The sequence below is a fragment of the Engraulis encrasicolus genome, chromosome 12 (assembly GCF_034702125.1).
Source record: "Engraulis encrasicolus isolate BLACKSEA-1 chromosome 12, IST_EnEncr_1.0, whole genome shotgun sequence".
NCBI lineage: Eukaryota > Metazoa > Chordata > Actinopteri > Clupeiformes > Engraulidae > Engraulis > Engraulis encrasicolus.
This window is the reverse complement of record NC_085868.1, coordinates 6,424,480-6,444,855: the sequence shown is the minus strand read 5'-3', so window position 1 is coordinate 6,444,855 and position 20,376 is coordinate 6,424,480. Positions and strand designations below refer to the sequence as shown.

The 20,376-nt window shown below is 45.4% G+C and overlaps 1 protein-coding gene across 1 annotated transcript; it reads right to left on the bottom strand.

Moving 5' to 3' along the window:
* Window positions 1-14,930: 14,930 nt before the first annotated feature.
* LOC134460248 (uncharacterized) lies at window positions 14,931-19,526 on the bottom strand. Its single transcript, XM_063212695.1, has 3 exons — window positions 18,701-19,526; window positions 17,125-17,293; window positions 14,931-15,066 (listed from the first exon to the last, which is right to left on the bottom strand). Exons 1-3 carry the CDS (start codon window positions 19,524-19,526, stop codon window positions 14,931-14,933), a joined length of 1,131 nt encoding a protein of 376 aa, XP_063068765.1.
* Window positions 19,527-20,376: the final 850 nt, after the last annotated feature.

Below are 20,376 nucleotides of genomic sequence, written 5' to 3'. Positions count from 1 at the left end.
ACACACACACACACACACACACACACACACACACACACACACACACATATATATATACACTCGCCTCCAAAAGAGTTGTCGCCTACCCATCTGTTTGGAATAACAGCTAATAACCTGGCTTTCAATTAATCACTTGGCTTCAGAAGTCACTCATATGAAAGCTACAACCCTCTCGAATGAAAATGAATGTACAAAAATAAATTTCATGCACCAAAGAAAGATTGACCCTTTAAAGGGCAGATTTTCACAAGACAAAAGTTTTGTCGCCTATCGAACATAATGTGAAAATGAGCCGATAAGTTACTTCAAAACACTTCAAATACGCAGATCGGGTGTCATACTTAATCACTGAATCACTCTCACCTCTCCAGAAAATCAACTTTGGCCTTAGGTGTATGTTTAGGGTCATTGTAATCATGGAAAGCAACACAATGAAAATCAATGGAGTTCAATGAGAGATGGTGACATATTTGCTATTCGTAGAGCAATACATTTTTAAGTTCATGATGTAATCAATGATAAAAGCCCTCACACATCAGCAGCATGCATACGAACTGTATCCCTCCCATGTTTGACTTTAGGCACCATGTATTTATTCCAAATTCTTCACCTTTAACACCAAAGAAGTCTCTCCCACTGTCCTGTCTCAAAAAAGCCAGCCAAGAGTATGTCAGGCCTAATTCTAACAAAAATGAAGGCTAATGGGACTCATACTCTGAAGTCAAGATCCCAAGATCAACCATTTTAGAACTGATAGCATCAAAACTATATGGTGTTGGAGATGAAGAATATAAAAAAAGAGAAATGGTGCATAAAGTGAAACATGGTACAGATACAGCTCTTATGAGGAGCTGCATGCATGCTGCAGGTGTTTGAGGGCTTTTATCATTGATTACATCATGAAGTTAAACATGTATTGCTCTACGAATAGCGAATATGTCACCATCTCTCATTGAACGCCATTGATTTTCATTGTGTTGCTTTCCATGATTACAATGACCCTAAACATACACCTAAGGCCAAAGTTGATTTTCTGGAGAGGTGAGAGTGATTCAGTGATTAAGTATGACACCCGATCTGCGTATTTGAAGTGTTTTGAAGTGACTTATCTGCTCATTTTCACATTATGTTCGATAGGCGACAAAACTTTTGTCTTGTGAAAATCTGCCCTGTCTGTGTTCAATAAAGGGTCAATCTTTCGTTGGTGCATGAAATTTATTTTTGTACATAAAATTTCATTAGTGAGGGTTGTAGCTTTCATATTCTAAAACCAAGTGATTAATTGAAAGTCAGGTATTTTCCCAAACAGATGGATAGGCGACAACTCTTTTGGAGGCGAGTGTATGTAAGTTTAATGGACAATAAAGAAGTCTAAGTCAGTGTCTAAATCGCACTCCTAATTGGGCTCTAAGTTAAACCCACATGCAAAAACAGAAGAGAATTGAAGAGCACAAACCTTTAACACATTGTGTGACCACTTCAACATGTGGAAGGCATCCATCATGACAAAAACCTCATCACCTGTTGTGGGATGAGAGTCTTCCGGGGCTTGCAGGGGTCTTTCAGACCATGGTCATGCATACAGTACCACTCTTATTCCCCAATGATGCAGCTCTTCTATCGCACGTTGGAGTAACACAGTTGGACAGTTGGACAGTTCAACAGTTAGAGTGTCTATGTACAGTATCCGATTTGAGGTCTTGGTCAAATAATACACAGTTTGATCATTACAATAACCCTGAAGCCCAACCACCATACACACAAATGCCTCGGATGCTAGGTCACCCATGTTTACATAGCCAAGCATTGTTTGGGTTTTAGGATCATGCTGAACTTGACATTTGATCCTTATGGCATTCAACATCAAAGTGACACAGCCATATTAATGTTACCTTTTTCATGAATATTTACCACCACCATCAAATTCTTAGCATTCATTATGACTGGGAAAATCATCAGGGAAAATCATCAGCTGTGCTGGTGGCGCTGAGGCAATCATTAGCAACAACAGGGGAATCAGAGTGTTCGGTGGCGGCAGTGGTGTCTTTGAGGTAATCGGTTGCTGCGGTGATGCCTGAGAGGTCATCGGCAGCTGCAGCGATGTCTGAAGGCTCATCAGCAGATGCGATGTCTGTGAGGTCATCGGCGGCGAAGTCTGTGAGGTCATCGTCTGCGGCGATGTATAAAGGCTCATCCGCGGCTGCGGCGATGTCTGAAGGGTCATCGTTGGCGGCGTTGTCTGAAGGGTCATCGTCTGCGGCAGCAATATCTGAGGGGTACTCGGCGTCAGTGTGCCGATGTCTGAGGGGTCATTGATGTCAGTGGCAGCGGCATGGATGTCTGAAGGGTCATTGGCGGCTGCTGCGGTGATGTCTGAAAACTCATTGGCGGCCGTGGCATCGATGTCATCAGCTGTGTCGTCGATGTCTGAGGAGTCATCTGCGGTGGTGGTGTCGATGTCATAAGCTGCAGCGTCTGTGTTGATGTCATCAGCTGTGGCAGCGATGTCTGAGGAGTCGTCCACGGCTGTGGCATCGATGTCATCAGCTTCGGCATCAATGTCTAGTTAGGAGTCATCCGTGGCTGCGGCGTCAATGTTATCAGATGCAGTGGCGGCCATGTCATCAGCTGCGGTGGCGGCCATGTCATGTTGTGTGTTGTGTCAGAAATAAAATCATCAGTTCCACAGTCAACATTCAGTTGTCAAACATGTGATACAATTCTTTTGTCATTTTTTTGCAATATCCAAAGTCCATAGTCACCACAAGCCCCACCCAGTCTATGGATATGCTCAAAGTGCTAGGTATCCATCAAGTTCCTACTGACTCTTGGGAGCGAAGTTCATATCCAGATCAAAGTGATTCGGAAGAACTTCATCCACCTTCATCCACTGGGAGAGATTACCTGCATGCTGTGCTGCCACCCACTGTTTCTTATGCGAAGGCCCATAATGGTGAAGGCGACTGGCCCCTGTTGCGAGCGGTGATTGTGCCTGCACACAGATCATCAGCTATGGCGGTGGTGCTGAGGCAATCATCAGCGGCAACAGGGGAATCAGAGTGGCGGCGGCGGCAGCGGTGTCTTTGGGGTCATCGGCGACTGCGGCGATGTCTGAAGGCTCATCGGTGGATGCGATGTCTGAAGGCTCATCGGCGGATGTGATGTCTGTGAGGTCATCGTCAGTGATGTCTGTGAGGTCATCGGCAGCGGCGGCGATGTATGAAGGCTCATCGGCAGCTGCGGCGATGTCTGAAGGCTCATCGGAGGATGCGATGTCTGAAGACTCATCGGAGGATGCGATGTCTGAAGGCTCATCGGCACCTGCTGCGATGTCTGAAGACTCATTAGCACCTTCGGCGATGTCTGAAGGCTCATCGTCGGCGGTGATGTCTGAAGGGTCATCGTCTACGGCAGCGATGTCTGCGGGGTCATCAACGTCAGCACGCCGATGTCTGAGGGTTCATCGACATCAGCGGCAGCGGCGTGGATGTCTGAGGGGTCATCGCCGGCTGCAATGTCTGAAGGGTCATGGGCGGCCGCGGCGTTGATGTCTGAAGGGTCATGGGTGGCCGCTATGTCTGAAGGCTCATTGGCGGCTTATGCGATGTCTGAAGGCTCATCGGCGGCTGCTGCGATGTCTGAAGGCTCATTGGCAGCTGTGCCGCTGATGTCTGAGGAGTCATCCGCTGCAGTGGTGTCGATGTCATCAGCTGTGGCGTCGGCGTCAATGTCATCAGCTGCGGCGTCGATGTCTGAGTAGTCATCCGCGGCTGTGGCGTCGATGTCATCATCTTCGGCGTCGATGTCATCAGCTTCGGGGTCAATGTCTGAGGAGTCATCCGTGGCTGCGGCATCAATGTCATCAGCTGCAGCGGCGTCAATGTCATCAGCTGCAGTGGCGGCCATGTCATCAGCTGCAGTGGCGGCCATGTCATCAGCTGCGGTGGCGGCCATGTCATGTTGTGTGCTGTGTCAGAAATAAAGTCATCAGTTCCACAATCAACATTCAGTTGTCAAATATGTGATACAATTGTGCTAGGCAACCATCAGCGGCAACAGGGGAGTCAGAGTGTTCTTTGAGTCTTTGAGGTCATCGGCTGCTGCAGTGATGCCTGAGAGGTCATCGGCAGCTGCGGCAATGTCTGAAGGCTCATCGGCGCATGTGGCTTAGTCTGAAGGGTCATCGTCAGCTGCGGCGATGTCTTAGGGTGCATCTTCTGCGGCGGTGATGTCTGTGGGGTCATTGTCTGCGGCAGTGATGTCTGTGGGGTCATCGTCTGCAGCGCCAATGTCTGAAGGTTCATCGTCGGCGGCGATGTCTGAAGGCTCATCGGCGGATGAGATGTCTGTGAGGTCATCGGCGGCGATGTCTGAAGGCTTATAGGCGGATGCAATGTCTGTGAGGTCATCGGTGGCGGCGATGTACAAAGGCTCATCAGCGGCTGCGGTGATGTCTGAAGGCTTATTGTCCCTGACGATGCCTAAAGGCTCATCAGCGACGGCGATGTCTGATGGGGTCATCGATGTTAGCGGCAGCGGCATGGATGTCTGAAAGGTCATCGTCAGTGACGGTGATGTCTGAAGGGTCATCAGCGGCTGCGATGTCTGAAGGGTCATTGGCAGCGTTGATGTCTGAAGGTTAATCGGCGGCTGCTGCGGCGTAAATGTCATCAGCTGCACCGCCGATGTCAGAGGAGTCATCGGCGGTGGTGGTGTCGATGTCATCAGCTGCGGCGTCGGTGTCGATGTCATCAGCTGCGGCGTTGATGTCTGAGGAGTCATCTGCGGCTGCGGTGTCGATGTCATCAGCTTCGACGTCGATTTCTGAGGAGTCATCCGCAGCTGCGGAGTCGATGTCATCAGCTGCGGCGTCGATGCCATCAGCTGCAGCGGCGGCCATGTCATGTCGTGTCAGAAATAAAGTCATCAGTTCCACAATCAACATTCAGTTGTCAAACATGTGATACATTTTTTGTCTTTTTTTCTGGTCTTCTTTTTGCAATATCCAAAGTCCATAGTCACCACAAGCCCCACCCAAAGTCTATTGATATGCACAAAGTGCTAGGTATCCATCAAGTTCCTATTGGCGTGTGTCAAATATGCTGCAAAGAAGAGAAGTCCATGTAAGTGCATAAAGGTGAATGTAAATGTGCTGCAGTTGTAGATGTGAATGCATGTATGGACTGGTGTATGGACACGCATATCAACATGTGTGGGTTTGTCTGAAACTGTGGATGTGTACAAACATTGGGAACATGGCCCCCAAGCCTGGTATAGCCAACCAGACTTTCAAAATCAAGCTCCGCTTGTCACTCGATCTACAGATACAGGCCTTGGTTTCACCACAACATTGCTGGCAAGACCTTCTGGCCCTGGTCAGTGTTCCACATCCCAGTCAGAGGGCCTGGGTCTTCCTGGTGCAGCGGTGTCGAGTAAGATCTTTTTCTTTCGTTTCTTTCGATGGTAAAAGAATTTCAGTACAGCTGTACTGTCCGTCTTGAAAGTGGGTTGCTTCGTATCCAGGTCAAAGTTATTCGGGAGAACTTCATCCATCTTCATCCACTGGGAGAGATCACCTGCACGCCGTGCTGCCACCCACTGTTTCTTATGCGAAGGCCCATAATGTTGAAGGCGACTGGCCCCTGTTACGAGCGGTGATTGTGCCTGCACACATACAGCGTTGTCCTCCACAGTGTCTATGATGTCATTGAGGTCATCTGCGGTGATGCTGCTGATGAGATCATCAGCTATGGCGGTGGCGCTGAGGCAACCATCAGCGGCAACAGGGGAGTCAGAGTGTTTGGTGGCAGCAGCGGTGTCTTTGAGGTCATCGGCTGCTGCGGAGATGTCTGAGAGGTCATCGATGGCTGCAGCGATGTCTGAAGGCTCACCGGCAGCTGCAGCGACGTCTGAAGGCTCATTGGCTGATGCGAGGTCTGAGAGGTCATCAGCGGTGGCGATGTCTGAAGGCTCATCGGAGGATGCGATGTCTGAAGGCTCATTGGCGGCGCAGATATCTGAAGGGTCATCATCTGTGGCGGCGATGTCTGAGGGGTCATCGTCTGCGGCGGCGATGTCTGAGGGGTCATCGACGGCTGCGATGTCTGAAGGGTCATCGGCGGCTGCGATGTCTGAAGGGTCATCGACGTCAGCGGAAGCGGCATGGATGTCTGAAGGGTCATCGATGGCTGCGATGTCTGAAGGGTCATCGACGGATGCTGCGATGTCTGAAGGAGCAAGCTGTGTCATGCTGTGTCAAGCAGGCCAAGCAAGCAAGCTGTACTATAATGTGCCATGCAGACCAAGCAAGCTGAGTGAGCGAGCTGTGCTATGCTGTGTCATGTAGGCCAAGCAAGCAAGCTGTGCTATGCTGTACCATGCAGGCCAAGCAAGCTGAGTGAGCTAGCTGTGCTATGCTGTGTCATGCAGGCCAAGCTAGCAAGCTGTGCTATGATTCATCATGCAAGCCAAGCAAAGAAGCTGTGCTATGCTGTGCCATGCAGACCAAGCGAGCAAGTGTGCTATGCTGTGTCATGCAGGCCAATTAAGCAAGCTGTGCTGTGATTCATAATGTTGACCAAGCAAGCATGCTGTGCTATGCTGTACCATGCAGGCCATGCAAGCCGAGTGAGCAAGCTTTGCTATGTTGTGTCATGCTGCTGCTGTGCTGTGATTCGTCATGCAGGCCAAGAAACCAAGCTGTGCTATGCTGTGCCATGCAGACCAACCAAGCCGAGCGAGCAAACTGTGCTATGCTCTGTCATGCAGGCCAAGCAAGTAAGCTGTGCTATGCTGTACTATGTAGGCCAAGCAAGCCGTGCGATCAAGCTGCGCTATGCTCCGTCATGCAGGCCAAGCAAGCAATCTGTGATATGCTGTGCCATGCAGGCCAATCACGCAAGCTGTGCTGTAATTCGTCATGTAGGCTAAGCAAGCAGGCTGTGATTTGCTGTACCATGCAGGCCAAGCAAGCCGAGTGCGCAAGCTGTGCTATGCTGTGTCATGCTGGCCAAGCAAGCAAGCTGTGCTGTGATTTGTAATGCAGGTCAAGCAACCAAGCTGTGCTATGCTGTGCAATGCAGGCCAAGCAAGCCGAGAAAGCAAGCTGGTATGTTGTGTTATGCAGGCCAAGCAAGAAAGCTGTGCTATGCTGTGCCATGCAGACCAATCAAGCAAGTTATTCTATGCTGTGCCATGCAGGCCAAACAATTCGAGAGAGCAAGCTGTGCTATGCTGTCATTCAGGCCAAGCAAGCAAGCTGTGCTGTGATTCACTAGAGGTGCTTAACTCGACTCTTTGGGGCGTCCGGGTTGATTGGATCATTCCAAGGAGGGTATCCGGATTAGACGGATCACTCGGATCACTTATTTAAAATAAATAATAATAATGTATTTTTTTTAAACGTTTCTGCCGTTAAGTGGCCATGCACCTCGCCTTTGTTGTCCCATTTATCAATTCACGTTGATAAATCAAAGAGTAAGACAGTTTGATCAACAAAACTCACTTTATGAATCGTCCGAAACTCCGACCCACCTGGGTCTCCTCACTGAACATGCGAAGAGCCTTTGGCAGCCTTGAAACGGCATGTTCCTGATTTTGCAATAAGTAATGTCTGTGTTTGTATTTCAGAAGACTAAAAGTCAGATATTTGGGAACAGAAGTCTAGTTGAGCAGGGACAGACAGGAGGCGAGCAGCAGATGACCATCGCTTCCGCTACCGAGTTGCCTTGCGACTCGCACATCGCACACAACGAAACTTAAGCGTTGCTCCGATCCATAGGGGATTCGCTGCTACCAACAACTCAGTCAGGATTAGTCTCTCTCACCGAGTCGCCGAGGGCGCCGCTGTTGACTCGGGCGAGGGGAGTGACAGCAGTAGAGGCACGTCTGTAGACTATAATTTTCATAAGAGTAGCCTACAGACTGAGATGTAAAAGCGTTGGTAGAGCACTATTAACATTTAGAAATGTAGACCTCAACAGAGTCAGAACAGAAGCACACACATCTGGGAGTGGGGATCCCTGACTCAATTGGCCACAACAGGCAGGGCAGATCAAACGGGCTTGATCAATGATGAGGCGGGAGTTGGTTCCGTTTTACTCAGTGAATGTTCGTGACTGAACAACATACTAGAGAGATTAGAGAATGGCTGTTGTAGTCAACTAAAGAGGGATATATATTCCGGTTTGACCAAAACTATCCCTAAACCTAATCCCAATCTGTCAAAGGTGCAAAAACAACCTGCGCTTTGCCATACGGGGGCAGACTACTTGGAAGCAGCAGGGAACATTACTGTAGAACCCTTTTTTGAAAAAAGGGTCCTAAGTTCCCCGGTTGCGTGGAACATAGGACCTAGGGAACATACTCATGAACGGTGTGACGTTTTCCATGTGCGTTACGCCCATTTGTGGGGGAAAACAGGCAATGCAAGTCAATTGGTGATGTTGGGGTTTAATAACCGAAAGATAAGGACCTGTAGACAAGCGTTGTTCACGAGCAAAATGCCGAAAACGTGTTGTGTTACCGGCTGTTCAAATAATATTGCCAAACGCTTGGCTTACTTGGTCTGCATGACACAGCATAGCACAGTTTCTTTGCTTGGCCTGCATGACACAGCATAGCACAGTTGGCTCACTCAACTTGTTTGGCCTGCATGGTACCGCATAGCACAGCTTGCTTGATTGGCCTACATGATGCAGCATAGCATAGCTTGATCGCTCAGCTTGCTTGGTCTGCATGGCACAGCGTAGCACAGCTTACTTGATTGGCCTGAATGGAACAGCATCGCAATGCTTGCTTAATTAGCCTGCATTACACAGCACAGCTTGCTTACTCGGCCTGCTTGGTCTGCATGACATAGAATAGTACAGCTTGCTTTTTTGGCCTGCATGACGAATCACAGCACAGCTTGCTCGCTTGGCTTACTTGATCTGCATGGCACAGCATAGCACAGCTTCTCTGCTTGGCCTGCATGACGAATTACAGCACAGCTTGCTTGGTCTGCAAGGAATGGAGCAGAACAACTTGCTTGACTGGCCAGCATAGCACAGCTTCTTTGCTTGGCCTGCATGACAAATCACAGCACAGCTTGCTTGCTTGGCCTGCATGGCACATCATAGCACAGCTTCCTCACTCTACTTGCTTGGCCTGCATGGTACAGCATAGCACAGCGTGCTTGCTTGGCTTATATGATGCAGCATAGCGCGGCATGCTCGCTAGGCTTGCTTGGTCTGAATGAAACAGTATAGCACAGCTTACTTGCTTGGGCTGCATGACACATCATAGCACAGCTTGCTCACTCGACTTGTTTGGCCTGCATGATACAGCATAGTACAGCTTGCTTGCTTGGCCTGCATGACGAATCACGGCACAGCTTGCTTGTTTGGCCTGCATGACACAGCAAAGCATAGCTTGCTCACTCAGTTTGCTTGGTTTGCATGGCACAGCCTAGCACAGCTTGCTCGATTGGCCTGCATGGCACAGCTTACTTGCTTGGTCTGCATGACACCGCATAGCACAGCTTGCTCACTCAGCTTGCTTGGTCTGCAAAGCAATGTACAGTTTGCTCGTTTGGCTTGTTTGGTCTGCATGGCACAGCTCAGCTTGCTAGCTTGGCCTGCATCAAACAGCTTAACAGCTCAAACAGCTTGCTCACTCGACTTTCTTGGCCTACAGGACCCAGTATAGCACAGCTTGCTCACTCAGATTGCTTGGCCTGCATGGCACAGCATAGCACAACGTGCTTGCTTGGTCTGCATGGCAAAGCATAGAACAGCCTTCTTGCTTGGTCTGCATGGCAAAGCATAGAACAGCCGTCTTGATTGGCCTGCATAGCACAGCATAGCACAGCTTGCTTGCTCCTTTGACTTGCTTGCTGGTGTGGCACAGCATAGCACAGCTTGATTGCTTGGTCTGCATAACAATTCACAGCATTGCTTGCTTGCTTGGCGTGCATGACACAGCATAGCACAGCTTGCTCACTCAGCTTGCTTGGCCTGCACGGTTGCGTACCTATGTTCCCCTGGTCCTATACATCCCGGGTCCTATGTTCCCCGGTCTTTGTATGAGACCGGAGAACTTAGGACCCTTACTCTATAAGGGTGTTGTATGTTCCCCACATTGCATCTAATCCTTCCCAAAACCATCCCTAAACTTAACCTGTCAGTAATGCAATGTTTCTGAGTTGTAAATTTGTGCCCTGACCAAAACTATCCCTAAACCTAACCTGTCACAGGTGCAACAACAACCTGCGTTTTGCCATGCGGCAGCAGTCTAGTTGGAAGAAGAGGGGAACATAAAACCCTTTTTTGAAAAGAAGGGTCCTAAGTTCCCCGGTTGCGAGGAACAAAGGACCAGGGGAACATAGGGATGCATGGTACAGCATCGCTCAGCCTGCTTGCTTGGCCTACATGATGAATCACAGCACAACTTGCTTACTAGGACTGCATGACACAGCTTAGCACATATTGCTAGCATGGCTTGTTTTGCCTGCATAGCACAGCATAGAACAGTTTACTTAAGTGGCCTGCATGGCACAGCATAGCACACCTTGCTTGATTGGCCTGCATGAAAGAATGTAGCACACTTGCTTGCTTGGCTTGCTTGGCATGCATAGCACAGCAGAGCACAGCTTACTTGCTAGGCCTGCGTGACACAGCATAGCACAGCTTAATCGCTCGGCTTGCTTGGTCTGCATGGGGCACCTAAGTCTCCACCCCTTCCGGGCGGCTTCTGGGGCTGGCAACGGAAAAACTTTTGACTGGGCTGTAATGGACTGATCAAAGCTATTTTCCGACCCACCTCGCATCTCCCCGTCGATCACACATATGCTGTGCTTCAGAATTAATAACAACCAATGGTGTGCTTGATGACTTCACTTGGCAAGCGATTTTTGAGTTGTGAGTGTGCAAAAACATGTAATTATTTGGACTACACAACAGACGTCGCATGTCCGACGTGCAGCCACTTAAGCCACGGTGCAGCGGTAGGGTTGGCTGTGCCTCGGTTCACGTCAGATATGCGAGGCGCAAGTGTAGTCTCCAACACAGTTTTGCACAAAAGCTAAAATAACGTTTCTTGCGTGCCGAGAATGAGTGGTCTTACGACGCAAATCCAAACCTTTCAAATTCACTGTCATCATATGTGAAATCCGGAGTACATGCCAAACGGGATGAGGATTTAGCTTGACTCGCTCCATTGACTCGCATTCAAAATTTTGCGAGCTTCTGCCCCATGTATCGGAAGTAGAAGGGCGTGACTTAGGTGCCCCATGGCACAGCTTGGTTGCTTGGTCTACATGACGAATCACAGCACAGCTTGCTTGCTTGACCTGCATGACACAGCACAGCTTGCTCACTCAGATTGCTTGGCTTGCATGACACAGCATAGCACAGCTTGCTTGATTGGCCTGCATGGCACAGCATAGCACAGCTTGCTCGTTTGGCTTGCTTGGTCTGCATGGCACAGCATAGAACAGCTTGCTTGATTGGCCAGCATGGGACAGCATAGCTCTGCTGGCTTGGTCTGCATTGCACAGCATAGCACTGCTTGGTTGCTTGGCCTACATGACGAATCACAGCACAGCTGGTTTGCTTGGCCTGCATGGCACAGCATACACTGTAAAAAAAATCTTGTCAAAATTACGGTGAAAAACTGGCAGCTGTGGTTGCCATTTTTTCACCGTATAAAACACAGAGATCTTGTATATGGATTTACGGTAAGGTATATTAAGACTTGTAGAATCAACATTTTCAAGATGTTACAATAAAGGGGAGTTACTGTTCAAATAACAGTGACACTCATGTAGGCTCATGGTATATAGCTGTATAATTCACAATGCAACCCTGTTGTTTTTTAAGTGAAATACTAACCATTCCACAGCATTCATTGGCCTAATTTACAGTCAATTTCTGTTAAAACAACAGAAATTATTTATGCCTTGACGGTATGACTGTTCAATCTACAGTATAAAGCATTTGTTTTTAAGGTGAATCTCTATTCTTTCCACAGAATTTATAACCTTATTTTACGGTTCAATCCTGCTAAACCAGCCGCACAATTGTGTTGCTCAGGCGTGGGATTCACAGTTTATACATGTTGCATTTAAGTGGAATTCCCATAAATTTCACATAATTACCTCATTTAAGAGTCAAAAAGTCCTGTTTAAATCTGAAATAAGATTAATCTGAGAAATACCAGTACCTGTGGATGGCAGCACCACTGGACAATTAAGATTCATTCAATCATTTATTACACTCATTACCAATATTAAACACAGTAGCCAGGTATTCAAGCAGGTTTTTTTATTATTATATCCAAACCTTGAAGTCAGTCAGCAACGATTCTGATCACTTCTCTTAAACTCGGGATAAGTCTCCTGCCTCGAGACATTGGGTCAACCGCTTTGAAATTCCTACTGAACTTTACGGAGGCTCTGATGCAATCGCTATTAAGCAGGTTTCTGGAACACTAATAATCTGTTTAGTTACAAAAGAAAAGTAAGGTTAATAGTAAAATATAATTGACAAACGTATTAAAGTTACGTTTTGGAGATACCATGGGTACTTATTTTAAAAATGTATTTTTAAATAACCAACTCCTATGTCACAGGGTACAACCCCCAAAATACAAAAACAATTAAAACTTCACCAAAAAGTTAGTTGGCAAGTATCGTCAGTCATTAAAGGATGTCATCGGAAGGGAAGTTGGTGGTCCAGATACAACAGTCTTGTTTAACAGGTCTCCTGCCTCGAAATTACTACTGAAAAGTTTTCAGGAGGCTCTGATGCAAAGTGGTCAACCTAATCAGCATTAAGCAGGTGTCTGGAACACTGTCATTTATTTTTCAATATTAACCTTACTTTTCTTTTGTAACTCAGCAGATGTATTAACCTTACTCTATGCACATTTTGCACAAATAGCACATGTACTTCTTGAAATAATGACTATACCCCTTGTGAGGTGATATTTTGAACATTACCTGTAAAACACAGCAGACTTATATTCAAGAGGGACTTTGAAACAACAAACAAAAAAAGAACAATACATTCCAATAACAGCCCCCACACTTGCATATCACAAATGCATATCACAAATGTACATCAAGACTGAAGTTTTCTTGGAGAACAGTCCCAAGGAGCTGTCTCGGCACGAGTGCAGGGCGTGGGTCGTTGTGGCTGATTATGTGTGTGCGTGTGAATGAGCACGAGAGAGATGGATGTACCTGAAGGCAGGTGCAGGACAGTATGTGGGCCTACGCGTGTTATGCCAGGTTGGATGGGTGAGTGTGCACTTCTATGAAGCCATCACATTGCTGAAGTGGAGCAGACCTGCTACATTATATACATTCCTGAGCACACCACACTCCTTTTGAAAAATAACATTTTGTATAATATTTCAATTAGCACAAATTTTTTCCAAAATGTGCATAGAGTAAGTTTACAACATCTGTTTAGTTTACAATAGCAAAGTAAGGTTGATAATAGATCATTAAATCTGTGTCCTTTGTAGTCTATACAGGCTTGAAGCTTCTTAACAAGACTGCTGTGTAGGAGACGGACACGCCATCATTTCTGCCAGTTAAGAGAAATTACCAGAATTGTTGCAACAGATTTTAAAATCCTGACTTTATCAAGTGACATGCAACCCCAAGAATACAAAAAATGTTAACCCTCATCTATATGGGCTTGAAGCTCTTTAAGACTGGTATCCGGTCCCTATGACTTTCCCAGCCAAAAAGTTAGTTGGCAAGTATTCTCAGTTATTAAAGTGATACATTTTTGGAAAGAAGCTCATATTACACATCCCCTCGAGTTAAATAATAATTTTACGTTTGTCCTGTACTTTCAACCCTTCTCTGAGTACGGCAGGGCAAATTTAACCTCCAAGCTAGCATTTAACATCGACTCCTATGAGGCCATTTAGCCTCCAGGTGGTCTCATAGGGCTCAATGTTAACTGCTCGCATGGAGGTAAAATTTGCAATGCCATACTCAGAGAACGGTTGAAAGTACAGGAGAAAGGTAAACTCAAATATTTAACTCAATTGGAGGTGTAATATGAGCTGATTTCCAAAAAATGGGACAGTATCACTTCAAAGGATATTTCTGTCGGGGCTTGCTTAGTAGGACACGGACAAACAGTTATCTGTTGCAACGATTCTGATAATCTCTCCTCTTAAACTCGGACCGTTTTTTGAAATTCCTACTGAAAGATTTCCTGAGGTTCTGATTCAACGCCTGAAGAAAGGCAAAGCAGTCAATTCAATCGCCATTAAGCAGGTTTCTGGAACACTATGTCAGTTATATTTTACTATTGACCTTACTTTTCTTTTGTATCTCAACAGATGTTAACTGTCAACTTACTCTATGCACATTATGGAAATAGCATTTTCACAAGTTTAGTCAGTCATTACCTGTAAAACCCAGCAGACACCTATTCAAGAAGGCCTTTGAAAAAAAAACGAAAACAACAAACAAAACAAAACAACAACAAAAAAGTGCAATAAATTCCAATAACAGCCCCCACACTTGCATATCACATATCACTTGATGCATATCACAAATGTCCATCAAGAATGAAGTTGTTTTGGGGAAAAGTCCCAAGTAGCAGTCTCGGTACGACTGCGGGGCGTTGCGGCTGAGTATGTGTGTGCGTATGTACACTGGAGTTCTTTCAGAGGTAGGGGTGTGTGTGTGTGTGTGTGTGTGTGTGTGTGTGTGTGTGTGTGTGTGTGTATATGTGTGTGTATGTGTGTGTGTGTGTGTGTGTGTGTGTGCGCGCGTATGCAAGAGATTGATGCACCTGAAGGCAGGTGTAGGGCAGTATGTGGGCCTACATGTGGCACTGCTAAAGGAGTGGCACCACTAGATTGGGAGCATGAGTGTGCGTACCTATGAAGCCATCACATAGCTGGAGTGGGTATCCAGAGTGTTAATTAGTCTCTCTCCACTCATGATCTGCTAGATCAGCGATGAGGGTAAGGACCCTAGGGTTTACCGGCAGTTGCTTCTTGTTTTTTTTCGTCTCGACTTTTGTGCCCTTCTCTGGATTGATGTTGAAAAAGCACCTATGTAAAGTAAGAACACAAAAACACAGTTGTTGAAACACCCAAATACACATGGTGTGCCATGTTCAGACAACTTTGACAACAAAGAAAAAAGGTCAATATTTTACAATTTCGGCCCCATTTAAAAAAAAAAAAAAATTCTGATATCGAATCACTGTATTTCGAAAGGCACCGTCTGCTTCCACCAGCTGGGGCCTATACTACAAAGCTGGTTCAGGAGAAAAAACAGGACCCAGTTTGTCAAAAGCATTGTTGCTAACCAGTTAGCAAATATGTTGTCGAAAAACACAGCCCAGGTTTAGTTGAGGTAAATAATCTAATAGAAGAGCGGAGTCCTCATTTTCTTGAGGACTCCATGCTCTTCTATTAGATTATTTACCTCTTTACTGCTGAACCAGCTTTGTAGTGTAGGCCCCAGGTGAACTTTGCGGACAACACAAAACTGGTGGGTTTCATCAAGGCTGATGAAACCCACTACAAGAAAGAGGTAAAACATCTGGCTCTATAGCATGGGGAACCCTGAGATGTGTTATGTGCCCAGAACAAAACAAGTACATGCTGTACTCGGGGACAATGCGTGCAACAGAAAAGCGTGTTGTCCAACATCTTGAGGTACAGCAAATATTTTCTAGAGCACAGCAACACAAACATGGTGGGTTTCATCAAGGCTGATGAAACCCACTACAAGAAAGAGGTAAAACATCTGGCTCTATATCATGGGGAACCCTGAGATGTGTTATGTGCCCAGAACAAAACAAGTACATGCTGTACTCGGGGACAATGCGTGCAACAGAAAAGCGTGTTGTCCAACATCTTGAGGTACAGCAAATATTTTCTAGAGCACAGCATTCAAGATGGCGTAACTATAACCATGCTTTTCCAAGATTTGGTCAAAGCACTGGATGGCAATGCTGTAATGACCACATTTAGGGATGCGAATCGTTTCCATCCTTGAGCACAGTACAGTCTGCTACTTTGACCAAACAACAAAGAGTGAAGCAACAGAACTGTGCTAGTTCACCATTTTGAACATCTTGTCCCTTTTCTGAATTGCCCTTAACAAAAAATGAATACCACTACTTTATTAATGTTCCTTGCATGGTTGCTTTGATTAGGCTAAATAGCAGACAGCTGCAATCAAAAAGGAAAGGGAAGACCACTATTTTCTAGACAAATAAAAAAGGGGCTTAATATTGAAATTAGTGCAGTTTAAAGGGGGAATTGCATTGTGCAGAAATGACAACAGGCCATTAAGTAAAGAACAGTAAAACAATGGTATACTTCTGTGACGTACTGTGTCCAGAGCATGGAGGACATGCGAGGAGATATGCCAGTACATCAGGGGATGTTTTACAACTCAGTAGTAGGATCACTATCTCTTTCCTTAAAGGTGCACTGTGTAATATTTTTAGTAGTTCATTTCCAGAAGTGGTTCATCATTCCATTAATGGATTTTACCCCTTTAACAAATACTTACCACCATCAAATTTTAAGTATTCATTATGACTGTTAAAATTGAATTTTACATACATGAAAAGGGGGATCTTCTCCATGGTTTGCCATTTTGAATTTCTTGTATTTACTGTTCTTTGGTCATACTAGTAAATATTGGTTTCATTTATTCATATTCATGAAATGATGAAACTGTGCTGCTAATAGCCGAATTTGAATATGCAGTATAGTCACAATACCTACTTTGGCCACAATCTTACACGGTGCACCTTTAAGCAAGGTGGCACAGCAAAAGCACTGCCAGAGCCCTGCAAAAATTGGCTCTGCAGTCCACTGATGTGAGGGTTTCTGATTAAATGATCAGAAACGGACTTCGTGAGGAGGGTTATGAGGGTGCCTTGTAAACAGACCTTAAATGTGGATACCAGGCTCTCTTAATCTCCTTATGAAGTCAGTTTCTGATGACTTGACCATCAACACGCAAATTAGTAGACTGAACATTTAATTTTGTAGTGCTCTTCCTGTGCCGTCTAGCAGAAGGAGATGGCGATCCCGCTGCTGGGTTGTTAACCGTTAACCCCCCCCCAAACACACACACACACATACCTCTGAAGGAACTCCAGCGTTGACCTCAACTGCACTGGATAGTGTATGTTCAGGCAGTAGTAGGTGCCGAACATTACGTTGATGGCGGCGATGAATTGGGTGATGTTGTCATTGACGATCTTGCCATCGATGCTCAGCATGAATCTTTTGGCACTGTAGCAGGAGGCCCCTGTAAAGATTTAAATATCAGGCATTACAGGTTTGTTAGTAGGGTCACCACTCATCTGTTGAGAATGTGAAGGATTTACCCGAGACTTCTACATACAGTATAAGGAGAGGATCTACACCTTTAAAGTGATACTGTTCCATTTTTGGAAATAAGCTTACTGTACACCTTTCCTTGAGTTACAAGGTTGAGCTTTACCTTTCTCCTATACTTCCTGCCGTTCTGAGTATGGCAGTGCATTTTTTTACCTCTAAGCTAGCAGTTAACATTGAGTCCTATGAGACCAGCTAGCCACCAGCTGGTCTCAAAGGACTCAATGTTAAAGGCTAGCTTAGAGGTAAAAAAAATTGCACTGTCATACTCAGAACAGCAGGAAGTACAGGAGAAAGGTAAAGCTCAACCATGTAACTCAAGGAAAGGTGTACAGTAAGCTTATTTCCAAAAATAGAACAGTATCACTTTAAGGTCTTGTACAGCTATTTTGCAGATCTCCTTACAGCTCCAGGCCTTTTTATTAGAATAGCATGAAAAAGTTTAAAATTTGGGTCACATTAAATCAGTTGAAATTTGGTACTTTCTACATAACATGCCATGATGCGTTTAACATTGAAGTCAATGGCAGAAACAGTGCATGGGAGTTATAGAAGCCCAGATATCCTTGATATTTTGCTGTCAGCTGTTCTTTGTTGACCTGGTGTCTCACACTTCACTCTTTGATTTACCCTGTAGATTTCCATGCCACGTTTTGGTGTTAACTCACCAGTTTAATTCTAACTCAACAGAAATAAAACCCCATTCATTTTCAATGGGGTTTCATTTCTGGTGATTTAGAATTAAACTGGTGAGTTAGCGCCGAAACGTGGCATGGAAATCTACAGGGTATATTGAAGAGTGAAGTGTGGGACACCAGGTCAACAAACAAGAACAGCTGACAGCAAAGCATCAAGGATATCTGGGCTTCCATAACTCCCATGCACTGTTTCTGCCATTGACTTCAATGTTAAACGCATCATGGCCGTTATTAAGACAGAGTCCTAACCAAGTATTGAACATTGCATGGTATGTAGAAAGTACCAAATTTCAACTGATTTAATGTGACCCAAATTTTGATGAAGAAAAATGTGATTCTATTGTAATATTCTAATGATGCGAATTTTTCAATTCATGTTTTTTTTTAGCTGGAAGGCCAACGTATATAAAAAGAAAAAAATAATGATTGGAATAGTTAAAAAACTGGGCCATGAATCTACAATCCATGACAGTTTAACATTATTGATGAAATTATGGAAATAAATCAACTTTTTCATGCTATTCTAATAAAAAGGCCTGGAGCTGTATGTTACAGTTGTGTTCAAAGCTGCAGCTGGGGAAAAACAAAACAGAAAGCAAAAAACAAAAAACCTCACTTACCACACACAATGATGCATGGCGTCGCCGGCAAGCAGTCCACCTGAACGTCATCTGCCTGGTTGGTTTCTTCAGTGTAGTGGAACAGGGTTGCCTCATCTTCATTGAAGTAGGAGAGCAGCAAAAGCAGCATATCCTTCACGTCCTCCGAGCAGCCCTCCAACTGCCCTCTCTGGAACTTCAGCTTGGTCAATGTCTCAAAGACTCGTCTGGTCTTGTTTGCACAAACAGTTGCCATGAAGTTTAGGAGCTGTTTCCCTTTCTTCCCCACACTTCTCAGGAATGTCTCTGTTAGTGGCTGTCCAGTCAGCTCCCGGTAGTGGGAAGAAATCCCAATTTCGTGAAACAAAAAAGGCCACTCTTCTCTCAACGTTTGAAGCGCTGTTCCACCGTTAATTGCCTTACGCTGCGAATAGTATGTAGACTCTACCAACTCCTTCACCTCGTCTGGGTTGAAGGTGCCTTGTTCCCACAGAATCCTCATCTTCTCTCTCTTTTCATTTTGGCTTTCCTGAGTTTCTGTGATTGGCATGAACTTCATATCCCACTTAACACAGCCGTATGTATCTTGGACTGACGCTTTCAGTATTGCCGCGACGTCGTCTGTATCAGATTCGTCTGACACGGGTTTGCGTTTCTGAATTCTTGGGGTCACATGCCTCCTTTTGTTGTCTACACGAGCTTGAAGCTGCTTCACAAGACTGTGGTATCCGGGCCCCACGACTTCTCCCTCGATGACATCCCTTAAAGATGTTGGATACTTGCCAACTAACTTTTTGGCAATTTCTGAAGAAGCTTGCTTCGTAGGAGACGGACACACCTTCATCATTTCTGCTGCAACAATTCTTATCATCTCTCTCCTTAAACTCGGTTCAGGTCGCTTGCCTCTCTTAAGACATTGGATAAGAGCCTCTGGAAATGTTTCAACAGGAACTTCAAAATTGTCAACCCAGTCAGCATTCAGCAGGTTTGGTGATGGACAAGGTGATATTGAGGAGCGAGAGGAGGTAGGAGAGGTGAGAAGCGATGACGTTGAAGCAACATCTGGCTGGCTTTGGGTTCCAGGGCCCTGAGCTGTAAAACAAAAACAAAACGCTTAATTTTCATTGGTGTGTGTGCAATGGTGTGCGAAGGCCATAAGGCCAAATATATGCTGCACAGAATTATATCCGGTTTTGAATAAAATGGTTTAAAAAAACATAAATAAATTATATAAAGCTGTAGTGCAAGAAAAGCCTGTAAGTGGCATTGACAGAAGGAAAATATCACCTCAGAACTACATCTGGCAATGGGTCACGAATCTGGCCATATAACTTTTTTATACATCAAGATAGTGAGAGAGAAAGCAAGAGAGAATCAACACAGGACAGCACACAAACACAGATCAAAACACAGAAACGCAGACAAAACAGATACAGACACGAGGACTCATTTCCTGCTTCCTAACAGTTGGATGCAGAATTTGAAGCATGTTTTACCCATTCCTTCACTTACAGAACGTATTAGAGGAGTTAGGAAAACTACATGCCACAATGCTGTATCCCAGCAACAACTGCAGTCAGGTCACCATCAACTAAATTGTATAATTAGCGATTAACTATATACACATGGTATTAAACTATCAGGCAACCACACTGATATGTTTGGTTATGGTTTCAATTGACTTGTACTTACAGTTT